At 49.4% G+C, this 18,631-nt stretch overlaps 9 protein-coding genes across 9 annotated transcripts; 5 read left to right on the top strand and 4 right to left on the bottom strand.

The window, feature by feature from the left end:
- Window positions 1-150: 150 nt before the first annotated feature.
- V1514DRAFT_330558 (Rad52/22 family double-strand break repair protein-domain-containing protein) lies at window positions 151-2,417 on the bottom strand. Its single transcript, XM_066927518.1, has 7 exons — window positions 2,085-2,417; window positions 1,952-2,035; window positions 1,847-1,903; window positions 1,665-1,793; window positions 1,300-1,612; window positions 1,185-1,239; window positions 151-1,130 (listed from the first exon to the last, which is right to left on the bottom strand). The coding sequence occupies exons 1-7, from the start codon at window positions 2,358-2,360 to the stop codon at window positions 533-535; spliced, it is 1,512 nt and encodes a 503-aa protein (XP_066783493.1). The 5' UTR covers window positions 2,361-2,417; the 3' UTR covers window positions 151-532.
- A 119-nt stretch (window positions 2,418-2,536) lies between these two features.
- V1514DRAFT_293501 (nucleoporin protein Ndc1-Nup) lies at window positions 2,537-4,895 on the top strand. The gene is made up of 5 exons (XM_066925371.1): window positions 2,537-2,812; window positions 2,878-2,964; window positions 3,022-3,181; window positions 3,243-3,372; window positions 3,436-4,895. The coding sequence occupies exons 1-5, from the start codon at window positions 2,644-2,646 to the stop codon at window positions 4,729-4,731; spliced, it is 1,842 nt and encodes a 613-aa protein (XP_066783492.1). The 5' UTR covers window positions 2,537-2,643; the 3' UTR covers window positions 4,732-4,895.
- V1514DRAFT_367591 (cytochrome c/c1 heme-lyase) lies at window positions 4,719-5,927 on the bottom strand. The gene is made up of 3 exons (XM_066929871.1): window positions 5,266-5,927; window positions 5,118-5,198; window positions 4,719-5,041 (listed from the first exon to the last, which is right to left on the bottom strand). The coding sequence occupies exons 1-3, from the start codon at window positions 5,853-5,855 to the stop codon at window positions 4,846-4,848; spliced, it is 867 nt and encodes a 288-aa protein (XP_066783491.1). The 5' UTR covers window positions 5,856-5,927; the 3' UTR covers window positions 4,719-4,845.
- A 106-nt stretch (window positions 5,928-6,033) lies between these two features.
- V1514DRAFT_352135 (WD40-repeat-containing domain protein) lies at window positions 6,034-9,475 on the top strand. The gene is made up of 3 exons (XM_066929481.1): window positions 6,034-7,954; window positions 8,029-8,380; window positions 8,459-9,475. The coding sequence occupies exons 1-3, from the start codon at window positions 6,056-6,058 to the stop codon at window positions 9,406-9,408; spliced, it is 3,201 nt and encodes a 1,066-aa protein (XP_066783490.1). The 5' UTR covers window positions 6,034-6,055; the 3' UTR covers window positions 9,409-9,475.
- A 1-nt stretch (window position 9,476) lies between these two features.
- V1514DRAFT_330549 (Mur ligase) lies at window positions 9,477-11,239 on the top strand. The gene is made up of 3 exons (XM_066927517.1): window positions 9,477-9,609; window positions 9,682-9,816; window positions 9,882-11,239. The coding sequence occupies exons 1-3, from the start codon at window positions 9,535-9,537 to the stop codon at window positions 11,178-11,180; spliced, it is 1,509 nt and encodes a 502-aa protein (XP_066783489.1). The 5' UTR covers window positions 9,477-9,534; the 3' UTR covers window positions 11,181-11,239.
- Window positions 11,027-12,006, bottom strand: V1514DRAFT_330548 (uncharacterized protein). Its single transcript, XM_066927516.1, has one exon. The coding sequence runs from the start codon at window positions 11,948-11,950 to the stop codon at window positions 11,228-11,230; it is 723 nt and encodes a 240-aa protein (XP_066783488.1). The 5' UTR covers window positions 11,951-12,006; the 3' UTR covers window positions 11,027-11,227.
- A 100-nt stretch (window positions 12,007-12,106) lies between these two features.
- Window positions 12,107-13,151, top strand: V1514DRAFT_330545 (nucleophile aminohydrolase). Its single transcript, XM_066927515.1, has 3 exons — window positions 12,107-12,155; window positions 12,227-12,466; window positions 12,540-13,151. Exons 1-3 carry the CDS (start codon window positions 12,149-12,151, stop codon window positions 13,025-13,027), a joined length of 735 nt encoding a protein of 244 aa, XP_066783487.1. The 5' UTR covers window positions 12,107-12,148; the 3' UTR covers window positions 13,028-13,151.
- On the bottom strand, window positions 13,083-13,661 carry V1514DRAFT_319865 (uncharacterized protein; the record flags this gene model as incomplete). Its single annotated transcript, XM_066925970.1, has 1 exon — window positions 13,083-13,661. The coding sequence occupies one exon, from the start codon at window positions 13,659-13,661 to the stop codon at window positions 13,083-13,085; it is 579 nt and encodes a 192-aa protein (XP_066783486.1).
- A 1,028-nt stretch (window positions 13,662-14,689) lies between these two features.
- V1514DRAFT_342611 (IKI3 family-domain-containing protein) lies at window positions 14,690-18,630 on the top strand (the record flags this gene model as incomplete). The annotated part of the gene is made up of 2 exons (XM_066929114.1): window positions 14,690-16,938; window positions 17,004-18,630. The coding sequence occupies 2 exons, from the start codon at window positions 14,690-14,692 to the stop codon at window positions 18,628-18,630; spliced, it is 3,876 nt and encodes a 1,291-aa protein (XP_066783485.1).
- Between the last annotated feature and the right edge of the window lies 1 nt (window position 18,631).

The raw sequence follows: 18,631 nt of genomic DNA, 5'->3' as shown, positions 1-18,631 counted from the left end.
ATTAGCAATTAGCATTTTATAGATATACATAGCATGGCGGGTAATATTCATGGTTGTATTGGCAGAATGAAGCGACCATGAACAGTGAGCAAAAATGACAATACTCTATATTTAAGCAGCAGCAATCTTATCAATTTTTAAGTACATGTAGACATAACATCTCGGTTCAAAAAATAAGCCAGCCCGCCCAGCCGAGCCAATACCACTAAATGTGGCATCCATATAGTTTTAAAAACTCAAGCAACATGACAACAGTAAAATTGACTTTAAATAATGGCATAAGTAGCATTATGCATTACAAGTCGGACAAACCATTATGCTCACTGTTTTGCCGATGAAGGTTACAGAAAATTTATTTTTCTAATTTCGTCTGGTTTAGAGTGACCAGATTTCAATATACCAGATAAAGAATAAAACGATTAAATATTCAATATTAAGCAAAAAAAAAGAAAAAAAACCTAGCCTCATTAGGTTTACATAGCAAATGTATATAACTATTTTTAACGCTTGATCGTACGTATAGCCCATTATTCTAAAATTTTTGCTTTTTATTAATATCATGATCGTTTCCACCGTTGTTAACAATGTTGGTTGACTCCTGAAATGGTTCAGGTCTCGGCCCGTTGCCATTTATCGAAAGCATACGTTTCAAGCCAGATTGTTGCCCAACTGACAGCAGCGGACGAGATGATGGACTCCTGCTCAAACCCGGCGGCATGCCGACCGCACGAGTACTGTTCAATTGTGGATTGTCAAAGTTGACAGCAGACGAAGCCATTACCGAGGTTCGATGAATTGGTCGTGACTTTGTATGATCAACCGTTTTTCTGATCGATGGACTTTGAAAATGCACGTCAAACATCGCCTTTTCGTCTAATGGCTCGTCATTTTGAACTTTTTCTGCTGCACGTGCACTCACAAACAACACTGGATTTGAACCGTTTATCGGGGTACTAACTTCCTTAACCTTGACCGGGGCCGAAGGTGTATTATTCCCGGCGGTACTGTTCGCAATAGTATTATTATTATTATTATTATTACTTTGAACATTGCTCGTTCGCAGTAGCGGTACTCGGGCATCAGTATTGCCATACGAAGCAGATCGTCTTTCTAATACATTTGGCTCCTCACTTAATCGACATTAGCTATCCCAGTATGACTTGCCGAAGGATTTAAGGACTTACATGTCAAGTTCAATATCAAAATCGTCTGATTCTATACATAATTCGTCATCTAAATCTTTTTTTTATGTTTCAGTACTCCGATTTTTTAAAAGAAATAACAAAAATTTTTTTTTACCTTTATATTCATCAAATATGTCACTACCATAAAGTTCATTGGCGCCCGTATCTTCTTCAAGTTCGTTCCTGGAATAGTCCAAGAGTCCCGTTGTTGCCGTTGTCGCTGTGGTCATTGTTCGTGTGGTCGCCACTACTGGTCCTTTTGTTGGCAGGTTAGGTATCGTGGGCAAGTTGGGCGCCTTAGCTGTTGATGTTGTAGACGGCGGTTGTCTGGGAAGTACTTCGTCAGTCTTTGCTCTTTGCCGTTTTGCTCCAGCTAATGAGCTTGACAGTTCTTGAGCGGTTATAAGTCTCGATGGATCGAGTATAGACTGGCAAAAAACGTTAACAATTCAGTACGGCAGGACTTTAAAATATACGTACTGATTTTTGATCGTATTTGATTTTGGCTACCTGATTAAGGTAAGACTGATCATAAAGACAGTTTCCAGTCGCATTTCCAAACCTTCTTAGCGCTCGTTTCATGGCATCTGTTGTTGCTTGCTTTTTACACTAACCAGGTATAAGAATTTAAACCCAAGAAATCATGACTTATGGTCCATTACCTTCTCAAAAGCCATTGCTTTGCTCTTAGCGTTTTCCAAATGACCGTTTCCAACATCCTAAGAGGTTAGACAACTATTGACTATGTGATTTGACGGTTTGCAAACCTCGTGAAACGTTCCGTCTCGTAAAGTGATTCGCATAATGACTGATACGCTCATATTAACCCTTCCATCCCGATTTTCATCCACCTAGCAACGTTAGTACCCATTGGTTGTGATGTTACAGTTGCAGCCTTACGAAATTTACTGTAACACTCTTTATTTCGGTTGACCATCCATTGAAGCCAAACACGTCATTGGCAATATTGATAACTGTGGCACCAGAGATGTATGATATTGATTTGCCACCAGGACCTGCTCTGCTGGATATAAACTCTGGACCCAAGTGTCGATCTAATTTGGCTTGCAATTCTTGAACCCGCTCTTCAGACCAGGAGCTTACTTGCCGCTGCGACTCTAAAAACGGATTCCATTGGCCAGCAGCTCCGCGATGTTGGTCGCCTTCAAAAGGCATCTCCTGTAACGTTTGCTGTTAGCAACTTATTACTGTCGTCCGTGATTTATGCGCACGTTTAGTCGCGATGAAGAGCCGGAATGCGTGTCAACAACGCGTCAAACTTACCCTGCCGTCAAACGCTTTCTTGAAGCCCTTTAAAGATTAATCCAAAAAAAAAAAGTGTCCAATTGTTTATTTACATTGTTCGCACGCTCAATTCGACATTCACGGTTTGTAAGATTTTGATTTGTGAAGTTTTGGCACCTACGCTTGGTGAAGATTGCGTGTGTCAACAGCAAACATGGTGTCAATTGCACGATCAATCCCTTCGTTCACTTCGAATCGACCGGAAGCGACTCATTATCATGTCTTGCTCAATAGCGTGACCCAGCTAAGGTTCGCCTACTTGGTCAAGATGACTTTTTTATGGTGCTGGGCTATTGGGGGGTTATTGTCGTTACGGCGCAGTAGTACGTGGTACATGCAAAGGGAACTTTCAAATGTTGGTCTTGCGTGAACTGACCGGCTGATTTAGCACTTCTCGCCATTGTTCCTCTGCTGGGTGCTGTTTTGTGCGCCGCAATCTTGCCAATTTATATTTTCAGACGTGGCAGAATGTACCGTAAGTGCTCTTTGCTTGCCAATTGATGTTTGGGGCTTTTAACTCACACTCATGAAGCGAGGGTTCGTCCCCATGCCAGCTTGTTTCTGGAAGCGTACCACAAGCTCATCAGCAAGAGCATGTTGCGGGGGTCAATAATATACCTGTTTTCATCATCCATCGTAACAGAAGTATATTGCTATCAGTTTTCTGATTTGTCATATTTTTTGCCAAAGCTGTACGGTACGCCCGTAATAGACAACAGGTAACAAATCATTGGCTAATAATTTTTTCTTTAGGGAATTTGAATTAGCAAGACTAAATGAAAAGCGATTGTATATTAATTCGTTTTCATTTTTTCTTGCCATCGTATACGCAGCCATTCATGTTATTACCAACAAGGATCAGGTTAGCTTGCCTAGAGTTAAGGTAATGAAACATTACAATACGGACAAAATGAGCATTAAATTTTTTTAACGATATATATTTTAGACTAATCCCATGACTCGGTTAAAGTCGTCCATTCAACCTGTCTTGTTGGAGTCAGCCAAACAATCAGCAGCTTCAAGCCTTGTGTTCGTACTGGTTTATGCAATCGTGCGACCACGGGTGTGGCACACGTCAGTATATTTTGCTCGCATCGTGAAAAAGTTGTACCGATCTTCTGCTTACGGTGGATCTTTCCCGTTCACGCCTATTCATTCGCTCGCGCTCGCGTTTACGCTTTTCTTTATATGGAACATGGCCAACCGGCTGTTCCTTATTTACGTTACGATTGGCGCTTTATATAGAGGCAAAGGCATTAGTGAGAAATCTAGCGATCGAAACAGCACATTGATTTCAGGATTGAAGTCTTCTAAACGGGCGTTTACCCGTCGGGTTGCGTTTCAGGAACTTAACTACATTGCTCATAACAACAGCACCAGGCGGGTTACCATCTTCCAAGACATTGCGCAGCCGTCTGCATGGCAGCAAATCATGGTTGAGTGCTTGTCACTGCTTGTGGATTTGCAAACAAAATTTAATTTAAAACCAGATCACTTAAAGACAGCGGCGGCGACAGCAACAACCGCAGCGACCACAGCGACCAAGGGGGCGAGCACGACAGCATTGCCGGTACCGGTCTCTGGCAGCCCGGCACCAGCGCCAATGAAAGTCCGAAAAGAAAATATATTTTTAACTCCAGCTGGGAACAAGACTTCTCCAGGCAGGAAGCTAATCGAGGGATTGCAAGATCACAATGCAGAACAATCAGCCAAGACGATCAAACAGATTGAGCAAATTCAGTCAACATATAGCCAGTTATTTGATTACGTTCAAACCAAGTACGCGCTGGAATTTTTACGGACCCGGTTTGGATTGCCATTTAGGTGTACGATTCAGCGGCAAGTCGCTTATTTGCTGGCAGACCAAGATCAAATTTCGGAGGGCGTCAGTGCGTTGACTGAATTGGTACGGTACTCGCTGACAGAGGATACATACGGTACCGTGCAACGAGACATCCCGCGGGTTTTAAGCGAGCTCGATAAGACCATCACTTTGTTGGATGAGTATCTGCGGTCGCCACCGTTGCATTGGTCTGACGTAACAAACCGGACCAAATTGGTGAAGGGTGTTAACCCTGTTGGTATCGGTGGCATCGAATTGGATGAGTTGGAGATCGTGGTGGATAATTTGACTGAAGGGTTTGACTTGATTGCCAGAACGTTTGAAAAGTATTTGACCAACATGAGTCTGACACCTGAGGTTTATAAACGTTGCGGCATCAGTATTCGAGCCAATCGATAACGAATCCCCCTGTTTTTAAATAAATAAAACAATTAATAAAAGGGAAATAGTAGCATTTTTAACAGAGAAGAAAGTAAGAAATATTATTTAAACTATGTACAAGACATTGGATATCTAATTGAGACCAATGAAACGCTGAAATCGCATCCATGCGCCATCGACCGAAAGTTTGGGTCTCACATCGAGATAAAAACTGGGAATCTGTGGACTTGCTGGATTCGGCTTGCCGGCATAAAAATCGATAATGTATTCAATTTTTTTGCCGCACCTGTCAACCACCCAATCATGACGATCGAAGGGTGATTGATAGCTAGAGAGAATATTGTAAGTAAAAAAAAAAAAAAAAAGAGGATACAAGTGAAAAAAAAAAAAAATTATAAACATACCCTAGTAAGGTGTTGATTCTCGCCCGAGGAGATAAATTCGAGGCGTCGCCGCTGAACGACACAAGCTTTGGGCCACCGCATCTGTTTCACCAAGAGTCAGTAAAAGCAATAGTTGTCTACCTCACGACGCAAATAAAAGACTACGTACGTATTCGTTCCAGCAAGTGATTCCCATTTTAAAATCTCAGCCCAAGCCCGTTCATTAACCGCGTTATGAATCGGCACGACCACTCGCATGTCCGCAGCCTTGGGATCCCAATTCTTACGTTTCATTGCGTTATAAAACATTTCCTCGGAAGGATAAACCCATTTAGAGCTGCCTGACACGGCACCACCGTGCGGATTACCGCTGTTGTTGCCTTCACCACCGTTATAGGACGAGAACACATTTGCTCGAGGAATTGAAGACACTTGCCGGAGTTTTCCGAGCGCCTCAGGGTCATCGGCTGGCTCTGCCGATGCTGATGGTGGTGTTTGTGACGGCACTAGTGATGGGGTTGATGTTGATGGTAATGGTGATGATAGCACTGATGTTTGTGGCGGTTGAGCATGAGGATTATTGCTGCCGCTGCTGTTGTTCTTAATCCATGCTTCTCGGGTTTTATGATCTACCGGGCACGCGTCTAGTTGTCCTGTTGGTGGCAGTGGTGCCGCTGGGGGCGCAGAATGATTCACAGGACATCCGTCTGCTGAAGGCAGTTTAATTGCTTCACTGCCTGACTTCTCCTGAGATGCCATTTCTTTATTTTGTTGATGACAACTTTACAAAAATAGTAGTTTTCATTCCCGGCCGGGAATGCCCATTTCGCGAAATGCTTTGCAGGTTTTTGGGCTTTGGCTTTAAACCTTAATTTGATTAATTTTTTTTAAAATTTCTGGCCAGGGGCCCAATTAATTTTTTATATGGAGTGTGGATGGCTACCAGTTGAGCAATACCCATGATGGACGGTTTGCCGACGACAACAACGACAACAACGAGCCACGGTCGTAGGAATCTTGAACAATTGGCCTACTATGGTCCTGTAACGGCGCTTGAGTTTGCACCGGGCAACGCCAGCCGCCTGCTGTTGGCTGGCCGCGGGTCAGAGTTGTCAATATATGACTACTCGTCATCGCAGGCGTTGATTTCGTCGGTCGAAGTTTTTCAACGCAGCATGATTCACGGCATTGTTGTGGCACCGGTGCATGCAAAAAGCAAAACATGTAGTGAGAGCAAGGAACAAGCGGTTAATAATTTTCGAGTGCTGGTGTTTGGCGCGTACTCGTTCGCGACCGTCGTGCTGGCCGGCGACGGCACGGTCGTGAGTCAGTCAAGCGAATACGTCGTGCAGGACTGGATCTACGCTGGTCATTGGCATGGAAGACATGCGTACTTGGTTACCGCCCATAGCAAAGTCTTACAGGTTGACCCTGTCGCGGAATCAATCGACCGGGTGTACGCATGCGGATCCGAATGCATTTTGTATTCCGCCACTATTTGGTCTGCTACCGTTGCTGGTGATGACAACGGTGAAGACAACGACGAGGCAAGCATTGTGATTGCAGGAGGTACTGTGTTTGGCGAGATTTTGATCTGGCGGTTAGGTCAGTCCCATATTTTACATACACTGGTCGGCCACGAAGGATCGATTTTTTACTTGCAATTCTCTCCCGATGGCAAACGCGTTGCCAGTTGTTCGGATGACCGGTGTATCAAGGTATGGAAAATCGACAATGAAAATGATGAAGCCGCGTGTACGTCAACAGGATGGGGCCACTTGGCCCGTATTTGGCAGCTGCGATGGGTGTCGTCGGACAGACTGATTAGCTGCTCGGAGGACAACACAACAAAAGAATGGCATATTCAGGAACACGACGGCAAAATGACGTACGGGCAAGCTTTTGAAGGCCATAGCAGCCGCAGCATCTGGTCGCTGGCTTTTAAATCCGACACCGGCGTGTTTGCCAGCGGTGGTGCGGATGGCAGAGTCAGGCTATGGGATTTAAACGCTCAACAGCGACGCAAGCAACTTGTGCTTTCATTTGATTCGATTACGAACGCTATTGGTGACAACCATAATGTCAAGATTAAGCAGTACTGCACTCTAGCTGGCGGCAGGGTGATTGCATTTTCTACCATTCAAGGCCGCGTGGTTGCATTTGACACTACTGCCGAGCATTCAGGCACCTGGAGTGACGTGTTTGCGCACGAAGCCTTGCAAGGATACAGCATTTTGCGTGGCTGGTCCCGCACGACAATCGTGGTCGTGGCTGACCGGTTTGGAACCGTGTACGTTGTTGACGCAGCGCGCAAGGATGACAGGCCTTTGATAATCTCTGGCGGGCAAGCACACGGCAAGCCGGTCGAATTGGTAGTAGCCCAGGATGACGATACCGGCGGATTACATGTGGTGGTTGAATTTGCCAACCCGGCTGCACCGTGGCTGGCGTACGAGATTGAAATTGCCAGTGATGGAACGCTGGTGTTGCAAGCCAGCAGGGCATTGTTGCCACCAGCCACATTCACGCTGGCGACCGTGTTTGTGAACCGAGGTTTGCTGCTCACGGGATCGAAGCATGGCGCGTTAGCTGCGCATAATTTGGTTGACCGGGCAGTAGCAGCAACAACCGGAGAGGCAACAGCATCCCATGGGGTGCTACGAAGGGTGATTTCAGACGACACAGTAACAGCGATCGTGTTGAAGGAACGATTGGACAACAGTAATCATGGCGGCGTCCTGGTCGGGGTGGTATCTCGAGGTGGCGGCTATGCGATTGTAAAAGCAGCAGCGAGCACTGAGACCGGCGAATTTGAAGTGCTTCATCAGAACAAGATATCCCGAGGTAGTATTGAAGGGGTACGTATGCTATGTTTGTGAACGTGTTAATCTATTGACTACATGTTAACTATTTTTTTTTTTTTTTTGCTTAGGCTGCATATTTTGGTCAGGACTTGGTGGTATGGGGGTTTAAAAACAAATATTTTTTTGCCTGGAACGAGACCAAGCAGTACGAAGTCATGTCGGAAACCTGCGGTGGGCCTCACCGGTTATGGCAATTCAGCATGCAAGCGGTTAACGACTACGTGTTCGCTTATACGAGGGCTTCAGCCGTGTGCGTGGTGCGTGCAGGGTTAACCAAAGAGGATGTTCCATTTGGTTTGGTACAAGATGGTGGGCACGGCAGAGAAATTCGAGCGATTGCGGTGTCGCCGGTGAAGTTTCCGGACGGATCGATCCTGGTGGCGACCGGGTCGGAAGACACATGCGTGCGATTAACAAAAGGTAACGTGACATGATCTGAATAGAAGCAAGGATTCTTGTCGAACACAACCGTACCGCAGTAGGCTAACTCTGAAATAGTTTCCGCTAACGACGGCCGGTTGCAAACAATCATGGTCAGCTCGCGGCATGTGTCAGGCATTCAAGCGGCACAATGGTCGCCGGACGGCACGTATTTGTTCACCACTGCTGCAAGGGAGGAATTGGTAGCTTGGCGAGTGACCACGTCGGTGTCAGGACCCGGTGCGGGTATCTATTGCCGACCGGTTGCGGACGCACCATTGTCATCGGGTGCAGCAGCGGCAGACCTGCGCGTGATGGATATTACCGTGCGCAATGTCACCACAGCTGCCGGTGATGACGGTCAAGAATTAGGTCCATCAGTGATAGTGGCAGCAGTGTATTCGGATTCTACAATCAAGATCTGGCAATTCTGCCTTAGCCGGCACGAGTTTAAGCTTGCCGCTGAGACGCGGTACAAAACGTGCTGCCTGTTCACGGCCGAGTTCGTGGACGTGCCAAATCATGGGCAACGGTCATCGTGGCGACTGCTGGTTGGCAGTTCTGACGGGTACTTGACCGCGTACGACGTCGAACTGTGCTCTGGCGACGACATTACGGCAACGTTTGCGCAGGCGTGGACGTCTCGGGTGCACCAGTCCAGCATCCGCGCGCTAACAACAACAACGACGACGACGACGACTGGTGGCGACATTGGCATTGCGGTGACGGGCGGTGATGACAATAGTCTTTGCGGCACTCACCTGGCGTCAGGCGAGTCGGCATGGCGAGTGGCTTCTGCGCACGCGGCCACCGTGACGGCCGTGATGGAGGCCAGCGCCGGCGTGGTTATTAGCGCCGGCGTTGATCAGCGGCTGCGAACATGGGACGTGAGTACGGGTACGGTAGCTACGTTGATAGCGGAGACGTACACGACCGTGGCGGATACTGGGTCCCTTGCTGCTGCTGCTGCTACAAACCTGGTGCTGGTTGGAGGCGCCGGTTTGGCGATAATACGCCGCACAACGTGAGGCGGGGCAAAGGCGCCTGCGCAATTTTTGTAAACGTGCAAATGTAATTTTAGGCGAAGCGAGAGAAAAAAAAAGAAAAAACATAAATAATTATATATAGATAGATAATTCAATGTACATTAGTCAATGCTGAGAACAATGGTTATTTTACTATCTCCCCGGCAGACCCGCCGGTATGCGACCCGGACAAGGACATTCAAGGTGAGTGAAAAATTGTTGATAATTAAGGTGGGCGGCCATTTGGTTAACATGACTTTTTCCATTTTTGTTCAGGATGCAATTGAATGCTTGAACAGTTTGCAGACGAATTTTGCTACGTTAGAGATGCTGCGGAATACTCCAAAGCGGACGGCCAACTCGGCTGCGATTCCGGAGATGATTGAATGGGTCCGGCGGATAGGTTATAGCGTGAGTGATTTTGATAAAAAGAGGGGAGCAGGGTTGATTTTTTTTTTTTTGCTGACACAATACAGCCCGAAGATTTAGACCGCATGAACGTGATTCACGTAACAGGTACGAAAGGCAAAGGGTCGACCTGTGCTTTCACGGCGTCGATTCTGGCCCAGTATAAGGATGAGGTGCCAAAAGTGGGCCTGTACACTTCACCACACTTGCGCTCAGTGCGGGAACGTATTGCAATTAATGGAGAGCCCATATCAGAACGCCAGTTTACGCAATATTTCTTTGACGTTTGGGATCGGCTGGAAAAATCTCGGTCGGACGAGACCTTGTTCCCAACCATGGGTGTCGGGTCCAGGCCGGTGTACTTCCGGTTCATGACCTTACTCTCATTCCACGTGTTCTTGTCTGAACAGGTGAACGCGGCCGTGTATGAAGTCGGCGTGGGAGGTGAGTATGACTCGACCAACGTGGTGCCGCACCCGACCGCGGTGGGCATAGCCAGGATCGGCCTGGATCATACGCGCGTGTTGGGAAATACCGTGGCAGAGATTGCCTGGCACAAGGCCGGGATTATGAAGCACGGCACGACTGCGTTTAGTGTTGAGCAGCCGGCCAAGGCGTGGCCGGTCGTGCAGGCGCGCGCGACAGAACCGGACAAGCAGGTCAAGCTTGTGTCGGTCGGCGTGGATGACTACGGCTTGCGACATGCTGAGTTGGGCTTGCAAGGTGAGTTTCAGGCCGTGAATGCGTCGTTGGCAGTAGCGCTGGCCAGGGAGCATTTGGCCAAGGTTGGCGTTCAAGTTGGCAAAGACAACGACGAGGCCCACGGCGTGAGGCTGCTGCCGAAAAAATTTGCTGCCGGATTGCGAGACGCGCGATGGCCGGGTCGGTGTCAGACCATCGTTGACGGAGAAGTGGAGTGGCTGATTGATGGCGCGCATACGGCTGACAGCATCGAGGCGGCCGCGAGGTGGTTCCGCACGAGGGCACGGCCGGGCAGCAGGAAAATTCTCGTGTTTAATCAGCAGACCCGGGACGGGGCCGAGCTGTTGCGGATTTTGCACGGCGAGCTTGTATCGGGAAATGTCAAGTTTGACGCCGCCGTGTTTACGACCAACCTAACAGGACGTCCTGATAATGACGCGGGCGAGCTGGCGGCGCTGAACACGTCAGAGGCGGACGTTCAGGCGCTCGTGGTGCAGAACCGGCTGGCTGACGCGTGGCGGGAGGTGCATCACGATGGTGATGTTGAGGTTACGGCTACGATTGCGGATGCTGTCAAGTACGTGCGGGAAACGGCGCCGGTGCAGGTGTTTGCGGTCGGCAGCCTGCACCTTGTGGGCGGCCTGCTGGTAGTTTTAGACAAGTAATAATGCATGCATACAAGCGGCACACGTAGTAAATGGCAATACAAGTTTTATGATAATGACTCTTGGTCTTCGTGGTTGTTTATTGTTGGAGCTAGGGCATATGTCCGGACGGGATAAAGGCCTTGCGGCAGGCCAAGCTGGAGCTCAGACGCAACCAGATCAAACCCGGCCGCGGCAAAAATGCGACGGAAGCTGACGTCCGACCGGGTCACGGACGAGTCAGTGGAGTCAAACTCGTCATTCTGGCCAGCACCGGAGGTCGAGTTGTTTTCCTTGACAAACATGAAGCCGCCCGGTTGCAGGCCACGCGCGCACCGGCGCAGGAACTGGACCAGGTGGTCGTCCGTGAGTTGGCCGAGGCACCACTGGCACCACATAAACCAGTACGCGCCAGGATCGGGCGTGAAGTCTTGCATGCCGATAACAAACAGGCGACCGAGCTTACCGGCATGACCGACTGCGGCCAGCTCGGCCGGGATGCGGTCGGCGAACGCGGGCACAGGCTCGACAAGGTCGATCGTGTCTGCGACATTGACCAGCACGTCGCGAGAGACCCTGCCTATGCCTGCGCCAATGTCACACGCCCGCTTGGATGAAGGTGTAGAAGATGATGATGCGGCGACGACTCGGTTGAAAAAAGCTAGAGAACCGCGGGCGTCGGTCCGGGGCAGCGACGTGTGGCCGAACCCTCCTAGTACGCCGTCTACGGTGGCAGGCACGGAAGCCCAGTATGCAAGTGCGTCTGAGTATGAAATGCGGGAATCAGCCATGGAGGGGGAGAAGTGGTAAAGTTGTAGAGATGGAATGTATGGATTGCATTTTGCAAACCGTCCATTAAACACGGTTAATTGCACTGCGCGGTGCGACGGATATGCAGAAAGTCAGCGCGCGGATCGCTATATTGTGCAACAAATGTTCATTAGCTTCCACATCATACAATTGAAGCATCACATTACATCTACGTCGCCATGTCTAGTAAGTTAACGCATCAGACGCAGTGGATGGATATTGCGGTTGACTAACCACATGGGTTTTGTTTATTTTAGATAGTGCAGGGTTTGATCGCCACATCACTGTGTTCTCACCCGAGGGCCGGCTGTATCAGGTCGAGTACGCTTTCAAGGCCGTCACGGCGGCCAACATCACATCGATCGCGGTGCGTGGTGCAGATTCAGCCGTGGTAGTGTCGCATAAGAAGGTGCCGGACAAATTGCTTGATCCGGAGTCAGTGTCGTATATTTTTAAGATCACGCCGTCCGTGGGCGCCGTGCTGACAGGACAGATTGGTGAGTTGATGATTTGCAAAAAAAAAAAAAAAAAAAAAAAAAGTGAGAAGCTAAGATGGAAAATAATTTACAGCCGATGCAAGAGCTGCCGTGCAACGGGCCAGGAGTGAGGCTGCCGAGTTTGAATACAAGTATGGATATGAGATTCCGGCCGAGGTGCTGGCTAAGCGGATCGCCAACATTAATCAGGTGTACACGCAGCGGGCGTACATGCGGCCACTAGGTGTTGCGCTCACGTTTGTGTCTGTGGATGACGAGTCCGGCCCGCAAGTGTTCAAGTGCGACCCTGCCGGTTACTACGTGTCGTACAAGGCCACTGCCACGGGTCCCAAGCAACAGGAGGCGATGAATTACTTGGACAAGAAGCTTAAGCATGCGGCACAAGCTGCAGGTTCATGGGAAGACGTGACCGAGTTGGCCATCACGGCGTTATCATCCGTGTTGGGACTCGACCTCAGGGCTGCCGACGTTGAAGTCGGCGTGGCATTAGCGGATGGGTTCCGCACGTTGACTGTAGATGAGATTGAGGCCCGGCTGGTAGCTATCGCAGAGAAGGATTAATTAATGCATTACATTTAAGACTCAAAATTTATTTAAATGCGTAGTAGCTCTGTATTCATTTCCGTCCGACAACGTTGGGCAGAAGTTCAATGTCCGGAAACACTCGGTGCCGGAAGTCCTGAACGCCCGCGAGATGGCTCGCAATCCCGGCCACGAGTGCTCGAGCCTGGGCAAACGAAATCGTGGATGCGGCGGCCCGGTTGCGGCCACGCACGAGCGTGAACGATGCAACACGGCCCCAAGATTCTAACCGGTCGAGCTGAGTGCGAACCAAGTCAGCTTGCAAGAGCGCAAACGAGTGCTTGCGGTAGGCTTCGCGCTGGTAGTGCCGCCGGCACACTCGCACCCATACCTGGGCCGGAACGGCCAGGGTCTGCCGCTTGTTGCGGCCAAAGATGTGGGACACGACCTTGCGAAACGGAGCGGACGGGTGGCAAAGACCAGCCCTGTGCGCACAGGCACATGCGCATGAGGAAGAAGCCAACGAAAACAAAGACAGCGGGGAATCCGATAAAGATGACGACGACGTCAACGACGACGACAAATAAGAAGAAGAAGAAGAAGAAGAAGAAGAAGAAGAAGAAGGCAGCGATGTTACCGGCGAGGAATTCAGAAGATCCTGGATCCGCAGCATGATCGATATTGACAAGTACGCACCGAGTACTAGTCGTGGTCGCTGCTGCTGCTGCTGCTGCCGCCGCCGCCGTCATAGCCGCCGTAAACCCGGTGGTCTTATATACGACCGGGCCAGGTCGAGTTGAGGCTGCCTACGTGCCTGCAAGGGATAAGGCTCGAGGCGGTGATGCGGCTCACCGTTGGGACAGACAACAACACATTCCGGCATTTAACGAACGGTTCGGTGCGAATCAAGAGGCGCAGATCAGAAGCCGCATTCCGTCCCCGTCCAGCTGAAGCAACCTGCATGATTCGTACTTGTGATGGTGAAGACGAATTCGCTGTAATTCGATAAATGACTCACGTAGAATCTAATTACGGTCGCATGCAATGTGCATGGATTGCATGTAGAGGCAATGAATGGGATGGCAACGGCGAACGTGCCGAATAATAAAAGTCAGTCGTGGTCATGTCATCAAAGCATTCTTCATTCATTCATTTTATTCATTCATTGAACCGAGACTGGGCAGCTGAAAACCGCAGAAACCGGGCATTTCGTGGTTAGGGTGACACGGCTGGCGTCCATGTTTCAACCAACACGCTTGACAGCACACCTGACCCGCTCTTTCGATCATTAGATGCTTTGGATATATTATGCTTGACTGTTTGTTTTATGATCTCCTGACTGGCATGCAGTCTCGCTGCAGTAGAGGCTACAAGATGGCCAACTTCAAGACTGAACAAGCCCCACGAGATAGTCAGCAAGCAGCTTAATTATATCGTATACACTATCTATCAGACGTTTTCACATGTCTTCTTTTAATGCAACCAACTATATTAAAATATTTACATTTGCATGTACCATTCATTCGACATCTCTGATATTTTGTGCTTGAGCAAATCCACATAGCAATGACGGCATCGCATTATCCCTTTTCAATCTATTGTGCGGCTCATCCCTAATCGTTTATTTTTTTTTTGTTTTTTGAAAGTACGAAGCGAAGACTTCTAAATCCCCCATTCTCACACCTTACCTCTCCTAATATCATGCGCAGTCTGCTCGCAGTCCAGCGCGCTCGCGTGAGCTTGCCATTACCGACCTGTCTGGCTGATGTTTCATTCGACACTGTCGGCGGCAGCCTGGTGTGTGCGTTCGTCAACGACGGCGGCGAAGAAGATTCCTCATCGATTGAAGTTATTAAACTCGACCCAGCCCGGCCGGAACCTGAGATTTTGGCCGCTTGGGACCTGCCACCAGGTGCAATTGTCAGATCTGCCCGTTATTTTGCTGACGCCGACCAATGCGTGATCGTGTTGGCCCAAGGCGACATCTTCACGGTCGACGGCGCATCCGGCAGCGTGGCCCTGTCCGGATCAATCGACCCCACGCACGAGATCACGACCGCCAGTTGGAGTCCAGATGAGGAAATTCTTGTATTGGCCACGGCGGCGCCGGCGTTGGTATTGTTATCTCGCGACATTGAATTTCTAACTGAAACAGCAATTACTACTGCCGACCATGCCTCCGCGGCTGCCACGCAAGTGTCTGCCGGCTGGGGCAGCAAGAAAACTCAGTTTGAAGGCAAAGGTGCAAAAGCGGCTGCGCTGCGTGATCCTACTGTACCTATCGTGGTTGACGCTGGCAAACTATCGCACGCCGACGACAGCCGCGTGCGCATCTCCTGGCGCGGCGACGGCAAGTTCTTTGCCGTCAACTCGATCGATAAGATTGATAATCACGATGATCATACCCGGAGAAGTATTCGCGTTTATGCCCGTGATGGTACGCTTGATTCCGTGTCCGAGCCGGTCAACGGGCTCGAGAGCTTTCTGTCCTGGCGACCGTCGGGTAATTTGATTACCGGCCTGCAGCGAACGTCAGAAAGCTTGCAAGTGGTTTTTTTTGAGCGCAATGGCTTACGCAGGGGTGAATTTTCGCTTCGCTTGCCCGCTGACTCGGCCGTGCTCGATTTGGCATGGAACCAGGACTCATCCGTTCTGGCGGTCGTCCTCCCGAATGCGGTCCAGCTCTGGACCGTTAACAACTATTACTGGTATCTCAAGCAGCACCTGCCCTTGTTTGAAAACAATGAGCTGTCATTTATTAGGTGGCACCCAGACCGGCCACTAACCATGATTGCTGCTGCCAATGAGGCTGATTCGGTCGAATACCTAGAATTCACACCCACCGTGTTCGCCGCAAGTTCTTCTGGCTCCACTGCTGGCCTAACTGCCGTGGCTGATGGCACAACCGTCAAGCTTACACCTCTGGCAACCGCAAATACGCCGCCGCCCATGTCATTTAAGGACCTGACCGTGTCGTCTGCGCCGGTGGCTATCGCGGTCGGGCCCATTTCTATTGCCGCATTACAAACAAAGTTGCTTGAAGTCGCAGCTTGGCCATCGTTGGAACCGGTGGCATCGATTAGTCTGGCCCAGTTTGAACTATCCAATCCCAGACAAGTCCAATACATCACCCGAACTGTTGTTGCTGTCGTGTTCGACAACCTCGACACCACAGCGTCGTCGAGCGTGGTTTTGTTTGATCTGCTGGCGACTGATCCCGCAGTCCCGCTGCATTCGCAAACTTTCACACCCGCCGCTGTAGCCATCACGGCCTGCAACGACAATGCCGCACTCGTGGTTGAATTGGCAACCGGTCAGATAGAACAGATTATTATCAACAACAACAACAACATGAAGGAACACGAAATTAGCGTCGAGTCACTGTTGGCGTTACCGGAGAGATGCCTGAGTATTGCGGCAGTAAAGAGCGTGTCCGGTCAAACGTTCACGTTTGGACTGACAGCTGCCGGTAGATTGTACTGCAACTCGCAGCGCGTCGCGGTCGCGTGCACATCTTTTCTCGTGACCGACACGCATCTGGTATTCACAACTACGCAATCTCTTAGGTTTATTCACTTGCAAACTGATGCCGAGGGTGATGTTTTATCTGTGCCATCCGATGATGACGCCGCAGCTGGGGATGAGCGATGCCGGGCTATCGAACGAGGCTCCAAACTGGTTGCAGTTATTCCGACAAAACTATCCGTAGTGTTGCAGGCACCGCGAGGCAACTTGGAAACAATTTTCCCGCGCATTCTCGTGCTCGACGGTGTGCGCCGACATATCGATAACCGGGAGTACCAGGATGCGTTCAAGTCGTGCCGCGTGCACAGGATTAATCTCGACATTCTTTACGACTACGCTCCGGAAGTGTTTATGCAGAACGTAGAATTGTTTGTGTCCCAATTGTCTTCGGTCGAGTACCTTGATTTGTTCCTGTCAAACTTGACGTACGTTGCATCACATCCATGCTCTCTTTTTTTTATTTTTTTATTATTGTACTAACGTGACATAGCAATTCTGATGTTACAAAGACAATCTACAAAGAAACTCTTCCTTCAGCACTGGGAAAGCTTAACGTGTCGTCATCGTCTCTATCACCATCGGACGATAACAAGGTCAATCAAGTTTGCGACGCCATTCTCAACGTTCTGATTAAATCATACACCACCACGCACACACAATCAATAATTACAGCTCATGTATGCAAGCAGCCACCAGATGTGGAAGCTGCGCTCATCTTAATTGCAACTTTTATGGACCAGGATAAGCTCACATCCGCAGTCGAGCACATTTGTTTTTTGCAGGATGTGAACAAGCTTTACGATGCTGCCTTGGGACTTTACGACCTTAGATTGGCGTTGCTACTGGCCCGGCAATCACAAAAGGATCCGCGCGAGTATCTGCCCTTTTTAGAGAACTTGCAAAAGCAGGTCCCCTTGCGACGCAGGTTCTTGCTTGATTCACACCTGGGCCGATACGCGAAAGCACTGACGCATTTGTGCGAACTCAAGTATGACGAACAAGGTCATGAAGTGTTTTCAGAAGTTGAAAGATTCGTGGTTGATCACGAATTGTACCGCAATGCGTTGTCAATTTTTAAGTATGAACCAGTTAAGCAGTACGCGATTCTCAAATTATACGCTCATTATTTGAAAGCCAACAATCAATTCAAGGATGCCGGATTGGCCTACGAGACGCTGGGCGCGTATGACGACGCGTTGGAATCCTACGTGTTGGGTACGAATTGGCGCGAAGCGTTTGCGGTTTGCAGCTTAAGCCACAAGTCGCATGACGAAGTGCACGAGATTGCTGGCAACCTTGCAGAATCTTTAGTTCAGGTCCGCAATTTTAGGGATGCGGCAACCATTCACCAGCAATATCGGTTTGACGTTAAGGAATCGATCCGCACGCTGTGCAAAGGATTTTATTACTCGGAAGCCATCCGCAAGGCACTCCTGCATAATGAACCCAGGTTGTTGACCGAAATTATTGACCCGGCTGTTGTGGATGGCTTCAATCAAATAACCGAGCTCTTGTCAGATTGCCGGTCGCAATTGGAAGCCCAGATTAGCCGGCTGCGGGAATTGCGAGTCAAGAAAGCTGCCGATCCGGTGGCATTTTACTACGATACTGACCGGGATCAATCCACAAACGGTATCGACATTCCTGATAACGTATCCATAGCACCGTCAGAGATTTCGACGTCGGCGTCCGTGTTCACGCGGTACACGGGCAAGACCAGCGGCACGGCAGGCACGGGTGCCACCCGGCGTACGGCCAAGAACCGGCGTAGGGAAGAACGCAAGCGAGCACGAGGCAAGAAAGGCAGCGTGTATGAGGAAGAATATTTAGTGAATTCAATCAATCGGTTGATTGACAGGGTTAACGAGACCAGGAACGAAGCCAGGCGACTGGTGGAAGCCCTGTCCCGCAGGAGCATGCGCGAACGGGCGGTTCAGGTGCAACGACAATACGTGGACCTTATTGCTTTATTGAAATCGTGCGTGACTGAAGTTTTCACAATCTCGGAACGTGACCGGCAACGGTTTGATGACGACGGAAATCTATACCTGGTACCTGAATTGCCAACCCCGACCGTGCACGAGTTTGAAAAATTGTATATTTTAGATTATGATTAAT

This window comes from Lipomyces japonicus (genome assembly GCF_038497905.1).
Source record: "Lipomyces japonicus strain CBS 7319 unplaced genomic scaffold V1514scaffold_18, whole genome shotgun sequence".
Taxonomy (NCBI): Eukaryota; Fungi; Ascomycota; class Lipomycetes; order Lipomycetales; family Lipomycetaceae; genus Lipomyces; species Lipomyces japonicus.
This window is presented reverse-complemented; position numbering and strand designations above follow the sequence as displayed.